Source organism: Dendrobium catenatum, unplaced genomic scaffold, assembly GCF_001605985.2.
Source record: "Dendrobium catenatum unplaced genomic scaffold, ASM160598v2 fragScaff_scaffold_334, whole genome shotgun sequence".
In the NCBI taxonomy this organism is placed as follows: Eukaryota; Viridiplantae; Streptophyta; class Magnoliopsida; order Asparagales; family Orchidaceae; genus Dendrobium; species Dendrobium catenatum.
In genome coordinates this window covers 165516-185737 of record NW_021318796.1, presented here as the reverse complement: position 1 = coordinate 185737, position 20222 = coordinate 165516, and the positions used below count along the sequence as shown (strand labels likewise).

The 20222-nt window shown below is 34.6% G+C and overlaps 1 protein-coding gene across 8 annotated transcripts in view; it reads right to left on the bottom strand.

The window, feature by feature from the left end:
• The window catches only part of LOC110096948 (transportin MOS14), an 82192-nt gene extending 62207 nt beyond the window's left edge, over window positions 1-19985 (bottom strand). The window contains exons 1-6 of one of the 8 annotated variants that reach the window (XM_028693626.1): window positions 19712-19985; window positions 16332-16409; window positions 16161-16223; window positions 11920-11972; window positions 11687-11828; window positions 4757-4888 (exon numbers count right to left, since the gene is read on the bottom strand). In XM_028693626.1, coding sequence (XP_028549459.1) covers window positions 4757-4888; window positions 11687-11828; window positions 11920-11972; window positions 16161-16223; window positions 16332-16409; window positions 19712-19834 — 591 coding nt within the window. In that variant the 5' untranslated portion in view covers window positions 19835-19985. Of the gene's footprint in view, window positions 1-4756; window positions 4889-11686; window positions 11834-11919; window positions 11981-16160; window positions 16224-16331; window positions 16410-19711 lie in introns of those variants that run through there. The other 7 variants (XM_020823115.2, XM_028693627.1, XM_020823116.2 and 4 more) reach the window with 7 other exon arrangements.
• Window positions 19986-20222: the final 237 nt, after the last annotated feature.

Genomic DNA, 20222 nt, shown 5'->3' with positions numbered 1-20222 from the left:
TCCAATTTCTCTTAAAACTAAAATTAATTTCAGTTTCTCCACAAACCCTAGCCCCCTCATTGATCTCGCTGGCCTCTAATGGCTCTCCCCATTGAATGAGCAATAATCCTCCCCCTTGATTTGGGAATTCAAAATTGGATTTCAAATAATTTCCCTCCCAATTCTCTAAAACTGAAATTAGTTTCAGTTTTCTAAAATAAACCCCAACCCTTCTCTCTCTCTCTACCACCGGCCTCCCCTCCTCTCCAAGCCGCCCCCACCTTCTATCTTGGGTTTCTTCGTGACCTCTCATCTTCAAGTCCATGTTGCATGGCCGATCCCGCCATTGATCACGGACTCGAATACGACATCTACGGAGCCATCCACGTCCTTCGATCTCCTTTCTACGACGTTGGATTTGGCTTTGACGACACCATCAAGGATTATTTGAATCGAATCCTTCCCACCCCTGTGGACGCCGTCGACGACCAATTTTCAGACTACGAGTGGATCATCCACGGTCATCCTTCCATGCCACCTCCACCTCCGAGGACCTTTCCAACAACGACGTTCCTTGGCTCCTCCCTCATCGTGGCGACCTCATTTCTAGTGTGGACGATCTTACTCCGCTCAACCTAGATTCGTAGGAAAGAGAGGAAGGTCTCAAGGTGAACAACTTGTTATTAATCTTTGGATTCAAGTTATAAGCTTTAACATTACTTTCCCCTTTGTATTTGATTAAATTGTTTTGGTTAATTTCCATGTAATTCTTTGCCTAAGCAAATTGATCACGGAGAACTCTTGTAACTGACTTTGAATGGATGCATGGTTTTATAAAGGTTAAGCTAATAGTAAATTTTCTTTTATAATCTTGTGTAACTCCACGCTTGCATCACATCACTTATAGTTCCAAGTTAGACTTCCTGAAACATAGAGCATAAGTTGCAGTACCTTGCAAATACCTGAAAATCCCCTTCATTGTCACGCAGTGTTCTTTACATGATTAACTCATATACCTATTTATAACTCACATTGCTTGCTCAATGTCTAGTTTGATGCATACAATGCCATACATAAGACAGCCAAGCACAAGGTACATTTACCTCTATCAAAAGAGCTTGCTCCATGATAGATTAAATTGACTACCCAAATGAGTAATTACATGATTGGCATTTTGCATATTGAACCTATTAGGCACTTCACATATTCTTCATGTAATAGCTTCAAAACATCATTATTCCATGTAAATCTCATCCCAAAATATTTGCTACATAACACTCAAAACCTTCATTGCAAACTCCTAAGACAATGCTTTTTTCATCTTACCGATTTCTTGTTTTCACCTACCTATTATCAACATATCAACAACATATAATATAAAATGGCATTTGAATTACCGAAGGCCATTATATTGCAGTGGTGACCTTCTCGATACTTCAAGAAATCATTGCTTTCCATAAAACTATAAAGATGTAATGTATAACTGTCATGATGCTTGTTTGAGACCGTATAAACTTTTATGAAGTTTGCAATTCTCTTTTTTTCTTGTGCTATGAATCCTAATGGCTTCCTCCTACAAATCACCATGAGAGAGGTTGTTTTTACATCCAACTATTTCAAATGCAAGTCTTCTTTCGCCACTAATGCAAATACCATTCTGATTGCAGTTAGTTCCACCACTTGAGAGAAAATTTTTGCATAAATAATGCATATTTTCTACTAAAAACGTTTAAATAACATTGCCTTGTACCACTTGCTTCTGTCATGTTCTTCTTTATACTAAGAAACCCACTTCTTATGCAAGGTCTTTTTTCCCTTTGGTGATTCTGTCAACTGCCATGTTTAATTAGATAAAGTGAAATCCATACCATCATTCATAGCCAACTCCCACTTGATTGATTATTTATTCTTCATGGCTTCATCGCAACTCTGGTTCACCTCAATAAATCAACAAAATTGTGATCTGAGAATTCTATCATACCTCTTGACTGAAGTAGCAGGGGTTCTTTGATCTTCTTCAAGGCCTATGCTATATTTTGCAGTACTTACATTTTCAATCTCAACTACATGAATGCATTTCAATGGAATTTCATTCACCTTTTGAGCTGCAAAGCTATCAGATTTTGCCTTCAACTTATCCTTATATAAGATATTAGAGCTTCAAAGCTTTCAGAGTTTGCTTTCAACCGATCTTTATATAAGATATCTTCACTAAAGATAACATCAATGCTCTCGATAAACTTGGTATCACAATAGCAAATAAAGAAATATCTTTTAGATTTAGCATCAAATTTACTTCAAGTGGTAGAACCAACATGAATATAAGAAATGTAACCAAAAACTTTCAAGGAAGAAAGATTTACCACATTAATATTTGATACATCATCAAAAAATTACCTTGATCGAGCACGAATCTCAAGGCAAAATCAAGCTGGAAACATCAAATATTAAATTGGAGACCATCCGAATTTCGATTTCAGCAAACTTACAGTCAAACCGAGCGTCTCGGAAACATGAACCCAACGACACCAAAATCGACCCAATCCGAGCCCAAATGAGTCCAAATCAAATACTCGAAGTGCTTTTGGAAGTATCAAACCACAATTTGGGTTACCAAACGGTCTTCAATCATAACATGCTTATAGTCAAATCGAGCGGCTCGACGAGACAAATCCAACAAGCCCAAGATCATCAAATTATGATATCATTAAGACAGTCAAAGGTCCATTGAATGATACATGATCGTAAGAATCAAGATCGGTCGTCCATTCGAACCACTCACAATTTACCCTTGATCTTCCACTTATTTACAAGTCATGCCACTCAATAATTCTATAAATAGAACCACATTTCCTCTTGAAAGGGAGAGAAAAAATAAGAGAAGGAAGAGAAGGAAGAAGCTCCTCCTCGACCACCGCCAGACTTCCACCGGACCACCACTTGAGGCTTTCACCTCCGTTAGACCACCGCCTAACGTCGTTTCTCCGCCGAACCACTGCCTGACGCCGTTGCTCCGCCAGAATACCACTTGAGGCCCTCACCTCAACCGGACCACCACTTGACGGCGTTGCTCTGTCGGACCACCACTTGAGGCCCTCACCTCTGCCGGACCACCGCCTAACGCCGTTGCTCTGCCGGACCACCACTTGAGGCCCTCACCTCCGTCGAACCACCACTTGAGGCCCTCACCTCTGCCGGACTACCGCTTGACACCGTTGCTTCGCTGGACCACCACTTGAGGCCCTCACCTCCATCGGACCACCGCCTGACGTCGTTGCTCCTTCGGACCACCACTTGAGGCCCGGACTTCTGTCAGGCCACCACTTGATGCCGAGAGTTCTCCGGAAGTACCGTCACTCTACTACGATCTTTCTGACCTCAGTCTCCTGCCGACTACGGTCCTTCTGACCTCCATCACCAGACAACAGTCTTTCTGACCTCAATCTCCTGCCGACTACGGTCCTTCTGACCTCCGTCGCCTACTATGATCCTTCCGACCTATATCGCCAGACAACGGTCTTTCTGGCCCCGGTCTCCTGCAAACTAAGGTCTTTTGGACCACTGTCTCCTGTCGACTACGGTCCTTCCAACCTACATCACCTACTATGGTCCTTCCAATCTCCATCACCGAACAATGATCTTTCCGGCCTCCATCCTATCGAATATGGTCGTGCCGACCAAACAAACACATTTATGTTGATTATTGTAACTTCCACCATGTAATGTGCTCTATATGATGTACATTTATATCATCAAGCCAAGGCCTTCTCCCAAGGAAGGGCCTCATTTGTAATCAACTACAAATACTAGTGGATTCATTCAAACTGGGCCAGGCCCCGTGATTTTTCCCCCTTTTCAGGGGTTTCCACGTAAAAACTCTTGTATATCTTATGAATACTTCACCCTCTCTCTCTTAATTGATTGTGTTTTGGATCTTTGTATAATTCTAAGACGTTAAACTATATATTTCTCTACCGCCGCGAATACTCCAAGACGCAACAATACTTAAGAGGCCTCTGTTGATTAAATATGTTGCAATGGTAATAGCTTTAACTTGATCATACCATTTTATCCCATGCTCCTAGCTCGGTCATTTAATGTTTTTTTTTTTTTCATTCTCTTGATAATATCATTCTATTGAGATTTTCTTAGAAAAGTCCTCTTAATTTTGATGCTATTATTCGCACAATAACATTTGAAATCACCATCTATATATTATCCTCTATTATTTGGAGGCAAGCTCTCTACCTTCAAATATATTTTATTCTCGACCACAGCTTTCCAACTTTAAAAGTATCATATAAGGTAGATTTACTTTTGAAAAAGGCAATAGTTGAAACCAACACAGCAATAATCTCCAGAGAGTTTGATAAATACTGATATTTCTTTGAAATTTAACTGAACCACTTTCCACCCCACACCACTTATCTCAAAAAGCTCCAATTATACCCATTCATGAAGCCATCAACAAAGCAAAGAATAAGACGAGGCAATGAGGCAGCCCCCAATTCAAAACATGAAAAGCACTGAAACAAAAGAAACTTATTCTCAATCATAAGACCATGAAGATAAAAAGCCTTCAGGTATTTGTTCAACTCAATCATTTTCAAAGAAAATAAACAAGAAGCTGGATGAAGATTTTTTTAAAAGAAAAGGGAGAGGGCCTGCAAAAAGTATCACCAGCATATAAACAGAAACAACTTTTCAAGAAGGAAGAATAAAATATACCCAAAAAAAAGTAATACAGACCATAGAAAATGATGCAAGTATAACCTACCTGGTCTTTCAGTTCACCAAAATTCAAACAAGCGGTCAAGAGACTGAAAGCAGTTTCAGCAGATGAAGCAAGTTCTTTCTCAAAATGGCGGCGTCTTTCGGGACGAGCTGCTATTCTATAGCTGTAAGCTTCCTGTTGGTAAAGGAGGGTTTACTAAAAAACTTGAGTATAGGGAAAAACATGATACCGTGGGATATGATAACAACAATACAAAAGTATCTCTATAAGAAATAACAAATTTTAATAAAAATGGTAGACATCAGGCTTCATTGCCAGTCCAATCATTGCCTGTTACAAATTGCGGAAGAAACCTTCCAACAAATCCAAACTAATATCTCAAGTGAAAAACTCTGTATTCCTATAATGCATACAATTTTGCCATAATTATTATTATCCAACCAAAATTGGGCAAGGTTCATGAATCATTATATTCCATTCACTTATGTTGTTTACAGTAATAAGCAAGCACAAACAAGTACAAGAATGTGGCAACACATCATCAGATAATTCTTAGAAAATATCAGATCCAAAAATAGATATGATTGATAAGATGCATGTGCGTGCTCACCTCTTAGGAGAATAGAAGTGTATAAATTTAAGTGAGTATGCAACTATGAATAATTATGGGCATGCAGAACAATATATATATATATATATGAGTGTGTGGATATCAATTGGATTTAAACCATTGCTACAGCTTTAAATATATTTTCCTAATGCAAAATCATTTCAGGACCATTTTGGCAGACTTGTAAAAAAAATGTTTCCTTTATTTCTGAGTAGGTGGGATTAAGCAAGGCCTGCTTTTGGTGAGTGTGACACTCTCTTTTTCCTTAAAACTTCTAGGCCAACGCAACTCACCCTTTGCACTTAGATTGCTCAGCCCATTTTGACCCCAATGGTACAAATAAGATCAATTTGAACTAATCAACAACTAATCTAGTTCAGAGCCTTCTCCCATTGTTGCTTCAATCACTTGATGCGAGGTATAGCAGAGACCCTAGAGTCATGGATTCCTCGTCACCTCAAACTTAATGTCATTACACTCTAGCATTTACTACAAGTTACATGTAATATGCCCTTATCTACTGTAGTTTTGTTACGGCACTTTGCTTTCTTCCTTAGCACTATTGTTTTGTTTACAGTACTGAGTTAGCCTCTAGTTTATTTGTTTGCAGGTATTTGGAGCCCGCACTGCTAGGAGCTTGCATGGAGTTTGTTTTGTTTAATTGGTAGTTTGTTCGGTTTGAGAGTGAGCCTGTAGAGTTCAGTTTTGAGCTTTCAGTTTGAGCTTGTAGTTTGTTGTTTTACAGTTTGAGTTCGTAGTTTGTTGTTTTAGAGTTTGAGTTCAGATAAGTTGGACCATTATAAAATAGATGATTTTAGTGCAAAATTTAATGATTATATTTCTCTCTTCCTTTCTTTTTATTGCATTTTATTTTAATAAATAACTTAATTAATTATTTAAAAGAATTTTTATCATCTTTAATTATTTAATCAATTAATTAATTGATTGATCAACAAATTGGGAGAAAATTATAAATAATTTTTTATTATTGCTCAATTAAATTAATAAAAATTGGATGTTGGATCAATTTCTATTAATTTAATAAATAAATTTTTATTTATTCTCAATTTGCTCCACAAAAGCTCTCTAAAAGTTTTTTTTAAAAGCTCTCCACAAGCTCTCAACCAGAAATTTTTTCTTTATATATATATTAGAAAATTTGGCAACCTCCCAGCAAAGGGAGATTGAGAGGGCATTTGCTCTTTTAATCCGCCCAGTCAAATTACAAATTCGACGATCAAGGGCTTCGGGATGTTGATCAATCCAGGTATAGGTCTTATGGTCTTCCAACGAAGCACCTGTTATATATTTAATTAAGAAAATATTATAATTTTATTTCCTCGAAGATTCGACATCCTCTCGACGTCCCCTCCCCACGATGGGAGGTAGGGAGGGCATTTGTTGTTTCAATCCACTACGTTGGATAAAAAAAAAAAGTCAACAGTTGAAGGCTTCAAGACGCTGATTATCCCGATATAAAACTTCATGTCAAATCTCTTGGATTTATTGTTGCGGTACCCGCTGCTATTATTGTATATTTTTCTTCTTTCTTTATACAAACACTCGTGTGGAGTTCCTGTACTCACAGGCAGTTGAAGGCTTTGTTGGGCACTATACTAGAGCAAAGACGAGAATTCTTTGTACTTACGATTAGAGAGAATAGTAACAAAGTTTTGGGCGTTTGGTCAGGGCGTGTGCAAGGCGGCTCACGAAGACAAGCTAGGTAGAACGCACGGGGTGTGCGAGTTGCAGGATGGAGGTCCTTGCATATGTCAGATCATAACGGATCACACAAGAGCGTGGGCAAGCTGCATGCACGAGATGACTAGTAGGAGGCAGCGTGCATCAAGTGGCGCGCAGACGACGAACCGCACGAATGGCGAATGGGTCACGCGATTGGTTCGTGCATGTAATAACTCAAAGATACAAAAAGCATTTAAAATGAAAAATATGATATTTTGATTTGTTGATCGAACTAGAGAGTTTTGGCGTTGTACATGTGAGCGTTGCGGCGCTAGAGTTGAGAACACTGAGGCGCCATAAATCGCCGCCGCGACATTGGTGTCTCTGTCCTATAGTAAATCTAATTTCTGCATGAAGCGCTGGAACTATGCGCTGCATTGCTACGCCCCTTAAAATATATTTTTAATATTTTTCCCTTAAATCCAACCCACCGCCTCCCTCACCCCTCACTCTCATTTGCCTTGGTCAGGAAGAAATAGAGGGCGAAAAGGAGAGAAAAGAAGAGAGAGGAGGGTCTTCGGGCGATTTTCGTCTACCATTTCTTTTACAAAAATTGTTCTAAGTATTATAAGTAACTATCATCTTACTTATGTTTTCAATTATTTTGATTTATACGGATTTATCACTCCTAAATATGTTTTAAAAAAGCATAATCTCCTGATTTCGTAAGCTTTCAAAGTGTAACTTTTCATATATTATAGATTTGGTCATTCTAAAAACTATGATATGATTTTATTGCATTTTCATCGGTTAAATATGTATAGGAATTTATGGATGAAATTAGTAGGGAAAATGCATACTAAAAATAGGTTGAAAAGTATCTTTTAGTGATTTGACATGATAATGCTGAAATGTGATATAAGATGAAATAATTGATGTGATGTACTGAAATGATACTAATTAATATGATAGAATAACTTACTGACTGATATGAGATCAATGATAAGAGTACGGATGAACATATTGATACCTCAACGATAAGAGTATTGTCAGTATATATATATGAACATTGATAAAATTGACTTATTAACAAGATAAAATGAATGCTAATTGAGATTGATTGAATAAGACTAGTCGGGTGTCATAAGGGCAAGAGCAAGATCAAGATCAAGATACCCTCATTTGAATATCTGATAGAATATTGATTATTGATACTAATTATTATTGATTATTGAATATGAATATTGATCACAGTTACTGCTTACCATTACTGAATACGGATAATGATACTACCGTACTGTACAATTGCTATACTGATGAAAATGATTAAATTATATGAATGAATGAAACTGATTGTATGACAAAGACAGAATGATTAATTGATATAGGTGACCAGTATATATTTTCTCATATGATTTAAAGCATATTGTTTCTCTTTTGCCTTGCATTAATTTCAGTTGTATGATTTTAATTACTTGCTAGGCTATTCGATCATTACGTGGTTTAAATGATTTCAAGTAAGGAACCTTCAGCTTGAAGCTAAGTTGGGATGCTAGTGTAATTTTTATTTCAACTCTCTGGTTTATATATTCTTATGTAGCCTATGAAGGCTATTATACGTACTGTTTTGGACTTTTTAATGACGTTGTTTAAATATTGACTACTACAATAATGTGAATTATGTTTTTTTACTCTTTATCAATGTTTAAAATTGCGTATTTGGGTATTGAGGTGTTTTTCATTCGTGAGGCGAGGCGTAAGCCTCAAGGCGTTTTGAGGCATAAGCCTCAAAATCAAAAGATTGCATAAACATAAAATGATAAATTTTTTATATACTAATGAGTGAATAATATAAAACATAAAAAAGTATGAGATATGAAGTGAAATCAAAATATCCCAATAATAAGATAACATGAAATATAGTTCAACTCAAAATTCTATCTTTCCCAAATCCTAGTATTCTTTTCATTAATATTTAATTTCAATTTCCAAAAATACATAGCAATGACATATCACATAAGAACTCATAAGTCATCAGCATTGTCATCACTAAGGGGTTCTTCATTTGAATCATCATTATGATAAACTACTCACTCCCTTTCCTCCTCTCTTATAGAGTCCAATGTCAACCATTTACTTCAAGATTTATGTAAGTTTTAATATATATAGCGTGAGGCGTAAGCCTCATACCAGTGAGGCAAGGTGGGCCTCAAGGCAAGCCTAAACCAAGTTTAGGCGCAAGCCTCATAAAAAAAACTTGAGGCATAAGCATCGAGGCGTTTTTTATTGGAATTGCGCAAAGGCGGGCCTCAAGACGAGCCTCATATTGCGCAATTTTAAATCATCCTCTTTATATTTATTTAATGCAATTAATCAGCTCTAGATGTTTATCGATCTAGTTGATAAATGAATAGAATGAGTTTAAAAAGATAATAATATGAAAAAGAAAAAGCATAAAAGAAAGTATTTCAATACAGATCCCGGGGAGCGATAGTGAGGGTGGTATCATGCGAAGAATGGGTCACGTGGATAGTGTTTCGATTAGGGTCGACTGCGGAAGTAGCATGCGGGTGGTGTTTGCAGTTGAATGGGCTCAGCGGGACGGACAAAGGAGGCACGAGCGAAAGACAGAACAATGAGAGGGAACAACAAAGACTTAAGCGCAAGTCTTCTTTCTTTTTTATGTTTTGTTATGTGATATGTTGTATTAATCAGAAGGGTGTGTTGCTTCTGAAGCAATGTGTTTGTTCGCTCGCTCTATGAAACAGTGTATATGTTTTTGTTTTTTTTTTTCATTTTTTCTTTTTTTTTTAATTAGTCAATACTTCTCCATGCCTGAACAAGCAATGCATGATACATCATTTCCTGTCATAGGGGTAGTGTCTCAAAACAAGTTTAAAGCACCTTAAAAGGTATGTTTAATATGTAATTTTTTAAAACTTCATACACTTGAACCTGATTTAAAACTTTAAGAGAAAATGACCAAATTGATCCATGAATTATTTAGAGTGTCTTCATTTTGACATGGGCTTTATTATTCTACAATTTCACTCTCAACTTATCAAAGAATCAAGTTTAGAGAACAAAAGACTCATATCACTCAAAGAGATAATTTTTAATAATTACGCCTCATATAGAAAATCATTATGCCTCTTAAAGAACTAAAAAATTTAAGAATTTTTTCTCAAAAGTTCGTTCATATTTCTATAGTAGTAGAGGCATTGACAGATGGGCCTATTATCTTTCTGCTAAAGAATGGACAAAGTCCGTTTTAGCGCATGAATGAAAATCACACAAATCAAATGAAGAAATTACAATGAAACAAAAATATGGTTCAGAGAGAAGTTAGCAGTCTGAAACAGGTTAAATCTATAAAGGTCATGGAAGATCAAAAGAGAGGAAAATTCCTTGGAAGTCAATGTAATAGTAAAAGCTCGTAACTTTCCGGTACGAAAATATAATTCATTTTGAATAACATATTAGCATAAAATTTAAAATCGAAATGCTGAACTGTGAAACCTTAGAAGGCAATATGGTTATCTTGTAACAGATTTCTGCAAAACATAAGCAAATGAAGAAGTGACAAAAATTATGATGAGGAAATATCTCAAGGATTCCGAAATTTTTAGAGAGAACAGAATGCTAGTGCCTAAAAATAGGAGCAATGGCAGCGGAAACAAAACAAGATAAAAAAATTCATTCATGATTTTTTTATATGTTGTTCAATTGAAAAATAACCTTCTTAGCATGGCCCAGATGATTGAAAAAGGATATAGTTATTCATAAGAAAAGTGCTTGATCATTGATAAAGAAACTAAAAATTTGACCCAACAATGGTGATGGAAAATAAAATAAATTTTCAACACAGCTAAGTGGGACTATGACTACTTGATAATAGCTTAATATGTATTGGTGTTTTTTATTTTAATTCTTTCTATCAATTTATTCATTCTAAATGTTTAACCATTTCAGATTTCCTATACTCTCGTCAACTATACTTTTTTTTTCCTAAAAATTATTCAAGCAATTATATTTGCAGGTATTAAAACAAAAACAAAAAATTGAAAACACAGAACAAATTTAAAAATAATTTCATAGCAAAATTTCAGTGCATAGAACAGTTGAAAACAATCTAAAACCCAAGACAAAAATAACCAAAAATTACAATAACGAATAGTAACAAAGAAATGTAAAGCAAATATAATACATTAATAGTTCCATTTTAGTTCTTATCAAAATAAGGCCCCAAATTCAATAGACCATTTGTAGATTGGAGGTAAAGCATATAACAATAAAAAAAACTGGGTTTTAAGAAATCCAAAGAATAAGACATCCTACTAAATTATGATCCCAGTTTTAGTAATGTTCTGGGATAAACATTCTATGAATACATTTTCAAATGAATGCTTAAGATAATCTCTCAGTATGTTCTCTAACATTCTATTTAATATAGTAAATAAATATATAGAGTTTAAACTAATCTTAATGAAGGCTAAGTTACATGGTTCAAAGCTTAAGCTTATATAGCTAGGGGATTAAGGTGCAATTTTGTTTAAAGCTTTACAGAATGCTGAGTCGTCACTCAGCAATTTCTTAACTTTCATATCTCAGCAAGCCCACAATGCAAGTCTAACAAGTTGCATCATGCATAAATAAGCCATGACCGATAGGTACCATACCTCTGGCAAAACAGTGAGCAACTCTAACAAGCCGGGGATATATTCAGAATGAGTTCGCATTTCATTGCTGATCCAGTCCACAATGCCACCATCTCCCCAGTCTTCAACAGAGACATGCACGGCCAAAGCAGCAACGCCAATGCTGATCTGAGATGAAAAGGGAGTTATACCCGCATGCGGAACTAAAATAAATAAAAACATAATCAATCTTTCATGATAAACTTTTGTCATACCTGGGTCCTAACTTTAGGGGGTCCTTTGCTAAAGTTCTTGAGCAAAGCCTGCACTTGGAAGCTTCAAACCAATCAAAAGGTATAAATAAAACAAACGCCAATACATTATGCTAGCAAATCAAGTGCAAAACAGCTTTTGAGCAATACAAATTAAAAACTAATAAAATCAATTAAATAGTTGTAAAGGATGATATAAAAATAATCCTAAATTACAGTACAAGGTAATAGTGTACTGTAAAAGCGATATTAATCACCAGCAAGCCAACAATTGTCAAAATTGTGAGATTAGCAAAGTATTTATCCGATGAACAATTGGCACCTCTAGAGGTTCCAATCACCTGAGATTGAGTGGCTTAGAACAAGGTAAACAAGAAGAATAAAATAGCTGCTACAAAGAAACACCCAGTTAAAACTTGGTCAACTAATTAATGCCACCTTACTAAAGCATGGGGCAGGTATCAAACGGATATGGATGCACAATTGAATTATATGAATTTTCTTTAAAAAAAAATCATACGAAAAATAAGGCTTATTCAAGTAAATTTTAAATTATTAAATCTATTTAAAATAAAATTAAACCGTGATATGCCAAAAATGAGAAAGATAAAAGAGTGTTTTTCATAAATACGGAAGTATAATACATATATTGTACCTATTACACATTTGAATGTTAAAATTTGAGCAACTTTCCACAATTCTTAACATATACAACAAATGAATGTTTTTTGGTAATTCGTAGTTGTTGGCATTATGCAAGTTAAAAACATGAATTTACTATGGGCATGTTTGAGATTGCTTTTGCTTCTGTTTTAATTTTTTAAAGCATGTTTGTTTACTGTATTTTTTAACTATTTTTATTTTTATTAACCAAATCAAGCCGCCACGGCTATGCCATCAACAGGCATCACCACCGCCTACAAATGCCTCTGCCACCGCTGCTGCCATTATCAATGGTGACCACCACCAGCCACCAGTAAACCACTGTCAATCCACTTCCACTGCTAACTCCACCATCATAATCGCCTCATCATTTGTCACTACTAACCTGCAAGTGACTGCCTCTAACACCGCATAAATAAAAAAATTACATATTTTTAAGAAATCAAATATATTTATTTTATATCAAAATAAAAATAAAATCAAATAAGCAATAAAAATAAAAAATAAAAAACACTAGTGAACCTACACAACCCCTAAGGGCTTAGCAACTAATATGTCCATTGCAATCTCCCCAAGCATGCAAGTGCAATCTTCTAGGGATAACATAGCAAAGGCAACATCAATAATATATTCAACTAAGGAAGTTGAGGAGGATTAGCACATTCATGGGTTTGCTATTAATCCCATCCAACATAAAGATAAAAAGAAATGTATTTAATAGCTTAAAGGTTAAATTTGGCTTAATTTGTTTGTGTGATGTGTGATGTTATATTTGATGTTGAAACAATTTCTACTTATGTATGATATATTATTTAGTGGACTTCATGTGTGGTTAGGAAGGTAATGTACTGTGGAAGCTACTATTCTCCCCTCCAACCGTGCCAGTCTTGGGGTTGTCATCAAAGACAATGTAGGCAAGTTTGTTATGACCATAGGCCATCAGTTTAAACAATGGGATATCATCCGGGCTGAGTTCCTTGCAGCAGCTACTATCAAGGAGACTATGGAGGATTGGATGCTGGATCTGGATGGGATTATTGTAGAAAGTGATAATGCCTTCGTTATTGAATGGCTCCAGAAATCTATGGAAGATAGAAAGAAGACGGATCAAGCTTCTTGGGATCAGGATATAAGTTTTCTTGTTTAGTTTAAACAAGTTATTTTCCACCATATACATGAGAAAACAATAAGGCGACAGATTTTTGTGCCTCATTAGCCACTTTATCTAGATGCTTTTGGAAAGATACTCAGGATAAATGTTCCTTCAACATTTTTGCCTTTGTTGAAGGATGATAGTGATAGTTATAATCATACTTAGTTGTTATCATTGTATTTTTTTTTTTTGTTTTACTTTGATTAATGCAAAATGCGCACTTTCATGGAAGGTAATGTACATGATAGTTAATTTTTCAATAGATCTTTAAGTGATAATACTTTGTAATTTCCTATGCCCCCACCAGCTTAAATGACCACACTAAAATCTTGTAGACATACTTGAGGTTTTCAATAACCATATAGACATGCAAATTTTATATGCTGGATTTTAGACCTCCTTTGCAACTAGGATTTATTAAATCCTTAAAGGTATAAAATATAACATTTAACCAAATTTGCATGACTCAAGCATATATTATGTGGGCCCTATGGGATTTTCAATCAAGGGTAATCATTATTGAGATGCGTCATTGAGGGATCATTCAATGTATGGAAAAATAAATGGGACATTGGAGTGACATGCCAAACTTTTCATTTGAGAAACAAAGACTAATAACCATTGCTATAATGACAGCACATACTTTATCAATAAACATTATTCAGTGAACCCTGAATTTACTACAACTTTCATTTGAGGAACAAGAACTTATAATGTTGCTACGATGAAATCAAATAATTGTATCAATATACCAAAATTCAGTGGGCCCTGAATTTACATAGTACGATAAGGATGAAACTCATGTTCATCTTGAAGCATAATATCATATTGGCCAATGCATTTTCCAATCAAATGATATTGAAGATGATAATGAATACGCTGTTGGCAGATATGAGGCAGCAAAGATTGAGTTGCGTGAACATATTGTGACTCAATTAGGTTATTAGTGAGTGTTCAAACATATTATGAGCTATATTTATTTAGTAATTGTAATTAATAACAGTCTTTATTTTCTCATAATTGCATATAACATACTTTCAATCAATGAATATTATAAAGGAGCTATGTCATCTCTTTGATCAATTTTGGACCCGACATTTAGGTGCTATGGGATTGATGTGCTTTATTATGTGAGTTATTGTTTGGAGTATAAAGGCTTCATTTAGGATGGCTTTTTATTGCTTCTTAAAACAAAGTTTTAGTACAAAAATTACAAAATAATGAAGAGGAAGCTCAAAATCCATCAATGGCATTATGCTTTAGAGTTGTTGCCAGATTAAGTTATTAAAACTTATTGTAAAACATTTATTATGTTAACTTGTTGATGCACTGTGGATAATTTTCTTACTGCTAAAATGTTTATCTAAGTCTAAAACTTGATTGTATTTGTGGGCAAATTAGTCTTTTAACTGTTACAGCAAAATTAAAATGTTATAAACAAAAAAATTAAAATGCTTCTGAGTTAGAAACTACAACTCAATCGCAGAACTTCCAAACAAAAATCTACTATTTTCAACTACTTCTCACCATGGTTTTTTTTCCGCCAATAATTCATAATCTAACTTTTCAAGAAGTAACATTTGTACCAAAAAGATCCTAAAACTATATAAACATCATCCATAATGGTCAACTATAATAAGCAAGAGCAAGGTCAAAGACAAACTAAACCTTTAACCCATGCATTCCTTCAGGATTCAAGATTCTCATTATGCTTCGTTACTCCAATACATTGCCTTTTCGAGCATAATATGAGAACAAGTACTTAGCACAGACATCACCGCAAAAAAGAAATTTAGAAGGAATTGGTACTCTCTAAGCCATTTATCAAGTAAAAAATGACACCAAAGTTCCTAGATAATGAAAACAAAAATAAACCTAGAAAAAAATGATGCTCAAAAGCATATAGAGTTTGACAAACTATACTTTTCTAATTATCATTTATTTTCAGTATTTTTACCTATTACAATTTCTTGTCATCCATGGTAAAGCTTCATTTGAATTTCTTTTAAAAAAGTAGTACTAACTTGGGCAGGGCATGAGAAGCAAGCGCTCCCAACTCCTAGCATGCCCCCTTCAACAAGAATGCACTTTCAGAGCTGTTCAGCCATCTTTACAAGAATTGTTGCAACTTATGTACGAAGACATCACATTATCAAATGAAGCTATATGTCTTTTTTGGGCACTTAAAATGATATGGCACAGAACAATCTCAATTGCTAAAAGAACTAGTAGAAATTGATTGTTGAGTACAACAACAAAAATTTAAAATTCATGCAATTTAAATGATAATCAAGTAAGCCACTAAACGTATGGATTGTAGATCTATGTCCATGACAGTTAACAGGAGTAGGATTTCAATACAAATTAAAGAGATGAAATCGCATCCCAAAACCCAAAGCGTAGTTATCATAAAACTATAAAAACTTACATATAAGGAATCTCGTAAGGGTCGAAATGCTTCCGAAGGTAACTCCTCAAAATCACATTGTACCTATTATGGGAAAAATCCAAAAAAAAAAATCCTCAGCAAAGAAATAAAGACAACTTGAGTTAAAGTACGATGAACCTTGCCCATTATTTCTTCGAAGGTTGAGACTACCTTGCTTCTGAGAGTTTGGGAACAGAAAATGAGTGTCTCTATATTGCTGCTAGCATCATGGAGTAAATTATCAGATACCTACATGAATTATTGCAATCGAATTCTATAGGGCATAAATACAACTTTCAAAAAGAGAGATGATGACATCTATGGCATTGCATATACAAAGAATATGAAAAAAATTATGAAATAAGTCAAAAATCAAAGTAAAAAAAGGCAATGAAGGATCATTTTAAAACATTGAGACAAATATCAATAACTTGCATACTAAATGTTAGTTATAACTTGCATACTAAATGTTAGTTATAACTTGTTCATTTTTTATATAGAAAAAAACATTAAAAGTCTTTGGCAAAAACTTTGCTCTACAACAATCACTCAGATTGAACTTCTATTTGTACTTTAAGTTTGAACTTCTATTATTTTAAATTTAAGTAAGAGTTTGCAAGTGCATGAGTGAGATGCTAACCTATCATTAAGGTTTGTATTGTACTTCATCCCAAATCTAATAGTGCCTGGATAATTCCCATATGTTGATTATCGCAACCAATTCTCCATTTTCAACTTCGTCTAACTCTTATGCACATCAACCACAAGTCCCTATCAACTACTTTTTTTCAGCTTTTGGGGGCACATCTGTGACAATTCTTTTGTCTCATGTTCCATGTGGCATCCCATGTTTGATTTTCCCATAATATCTGTGGTTAATTATTCTATGTTTTTTAACAAAACTTCTAGCTTTTGGCCATCTTAGCAATTCTTTTGCTATGTTCAATTCTTGCAACTTCAAAACTCTATGTTTCAAGTTATTTCTATTGATACGTTGTTTCCAAGATCTAGGATTGATTAGCAATACTTATGCAATAGTGAGAGGGTGAAATTCTTATTTGCTTTGTAAATATAAATAGGAATTCAAGGGCAAGTATAAAACTAAATATTAAGCATTTAGATGTAATTTACAGTTTGATGTGTCGTTTCTTCTACTTCTAGTATTTAGATCATTGATCAAGTGAGATATTTGAATATTTTACAAAAAGTTATCTCCTTATGCAATCATGATGCTTGCTTTCCATGTTAACTGTTTTCTATCTTCTTCCTTTTTATCCCTCTCTGGCTTCTTTTATATTTCCATTATTGGTTTGAAAGTCTAATTGTTTTTTATCGAATTTGATCAATTGAATTTCTTTCTATGGAACAAGATTTTAAATGTGTTAATGGCTTATAAGATTATTAAATTTTAACCATTAATTCAATTAGGACATTAATCTATCACCAAAAATAAAATTCAATTTAAAGATTACTAAAGTAGGGATTGTTCAAGATTATTAACTCGTGCCTATCAAAAATTGAATGTTTGTTGCATTATTTAGCTGCATCCAATTCCAAATAGCATGCTAGATCTACATCAAAAACTCTAAACACTAAGACATCTTATAACACTATACTTCAAACCACAATGTGTACTTAACCAACAAGTAAACCAATTATGGTGCAAGAAACATATTTAAAGACTATATGTGAGAGATTTATATAGCCAAATACGATCAACAAGCCAAGGGCTTCATTAATTGTAAGGATCCAAAGAGAATCCAAAACAAAGGCACTTCAAAGCAAGCAACTTAAACATGTGATATCAATCAAAAAGTTCACACCATCAAAATAATCAAAAAGTTCAAATGCAAAAATTTTTATAAACAATTAGCATAAAACCAAATCATGGAAAGAGTGTAAATTTAGCTATTTCTTGTCACACTCTAACTAATACAACAACTTTAATCATAAATGCAACTTTGTTTGACATGCATTCCCCAAAAATCTTGATGATAAATTCAAACCAATAAAACAACAAATTGCAATTAAATCTTGAATAATACTTTGTTTTTCAGAGCTCTTACACATAAAGCTGCCCAACTGTGCCCAACAAGTTGAACCTAACCTCAATATTTCATAAGCACTCCATCAATTGGCATGCATGCATACCATATGTGAAATAAAAAACACCAAAAAATTATTTCAGAACAAAAACACAACACTTTCATTAACTTCCTTCTCCATTAAAAAATTAAACCTGCATAATGCATAAATCTAGTTTCCTAAAACCATAAAAGGATTATAACCTCGTAATAATTCAGGAGCATGAATATCAAATGGACCTTACGAGGAAGTATTCTTATCTACACAAAACTTTCTCAAGCATATGCCACCACTCACCCATTCTAAATCACTTAAATAGTATAATCTCATATGCCATCTTCTCTATAGCAATAAAATTATATTTCCACCACAGTTAGGGTTGTTTGGAAGTAAGTTTTATCCAAAATACAACTTCAGTTTTAACCTTAATCTTGCCATACATTTTTTTATTGCTTAATTTTACCATTCCATGAAATGTAATTTTCAAACAATTTTTGTTACATTGTGGATCCTGTTGGAACATGGATTTAACACATTTTATCTTTATTTTGACTTCTCCGTAGCACATAAGCCTTCTACCTATAGACTTTGCTCTTTTCCGCATGGATCTAAAAGCCCTCATAAACCATTCTCATGTACTCCCAAATCTAGACTCTTCTCCCTCAATATTCGGATTTCTGACAGCAAAGCACTCCACTATTTTCATTCTCTCTTAGAAGGCATACTTCACTGTTTATTTAGGTAGACCATCATTGTCTTTTTCTTTATAACTCTCCCTTACTTTCCTATTATGTGTTTGATCATGACTACTACCCAAAAATCCTTGAAACATTCTATCACTAATATCAAAACAACAGCATACTAGTTAAGGAAGTTGAAATTATAAGCTCCTATTGATAAAATTATAACACAATTTATTCTTGAGGGGAAATTAGTTATGATTATTATATTTATACGTATATTGCCTTCTGTTTATAATTTTTTCTAATGAGTTTAAGCTTAACATCAAATATCGAAATCTTATTAAGTTCCCAAATAAATATTATATCAATGTAAATCCTAAAATCAAACAGTTTACTAGAATTTAGCCAAATTTAACAGCTATCATGCCAAACAGTTTTCAGAAGTTAACACCCTCAGGATACACTAAATTCAGATTTACAATATGTGCTAAACCACACTTGCGTTAAACCATACTCGTAGCCAAACAGCTAAAGCTCTCCCACCAAAATCTCCCAATCCCCGATCCCAAAACTTACAAAGGAGTCCTAAAAACAGAACCAATACTTCCCACTAACCCTATTCAGAAATCAACGATGTCTTGTGCCTCCCAAAATCGAACACGTGCCCCCCTTAAACCAGATGATAAAGCACTGAAACCACCGATTCGAAAGAAAAATTAAGACAAGGAAAATGTACTATACTAATGAAGACGAGCGGAAGAAGGTCAGAAACCGATCACGCACCTGCCAGGCATCGATGGTGTGCTGAAAATCTTGAAGCCAGCGATCTGCCTGGGCCCGGACGGATTCATCGGGATGGTGGTAGAGAACGGCCAGCGCCTCCTTCACAGTGTTCTGAAGCTCCATCGCCCCGCCGAAACGATCCACGAAGTCAGCTAGGGTATTGAATCCGTCCAGGGGCCGGGGGTTTGGCGGTGGTGGGGTTTCCGCGGCCGCCCCTTCTCGATTTTCGCTGTCAACTTTCTTTGCTTTTTTTTTTTAGGGCAAGAGAGCTAAATTGACTTGAAATAAAAAACATAACCCAAAAAAATTTTGAAATTACAAATATATACAAATGGAGGCCGCTTGCTGAACCAAAAAAATAGTACGGCCGGAAGGGTAAGGTTAAAAAACTCAAGATTATAAATGAAAAAAAAATGGTTAACTTTCAAAATGGTCCTTTAATAATTTGCATATGATTATTTTAGTCTATGAATATAATTGTATGTCAATTTAATTATCAGTTATACAAAAT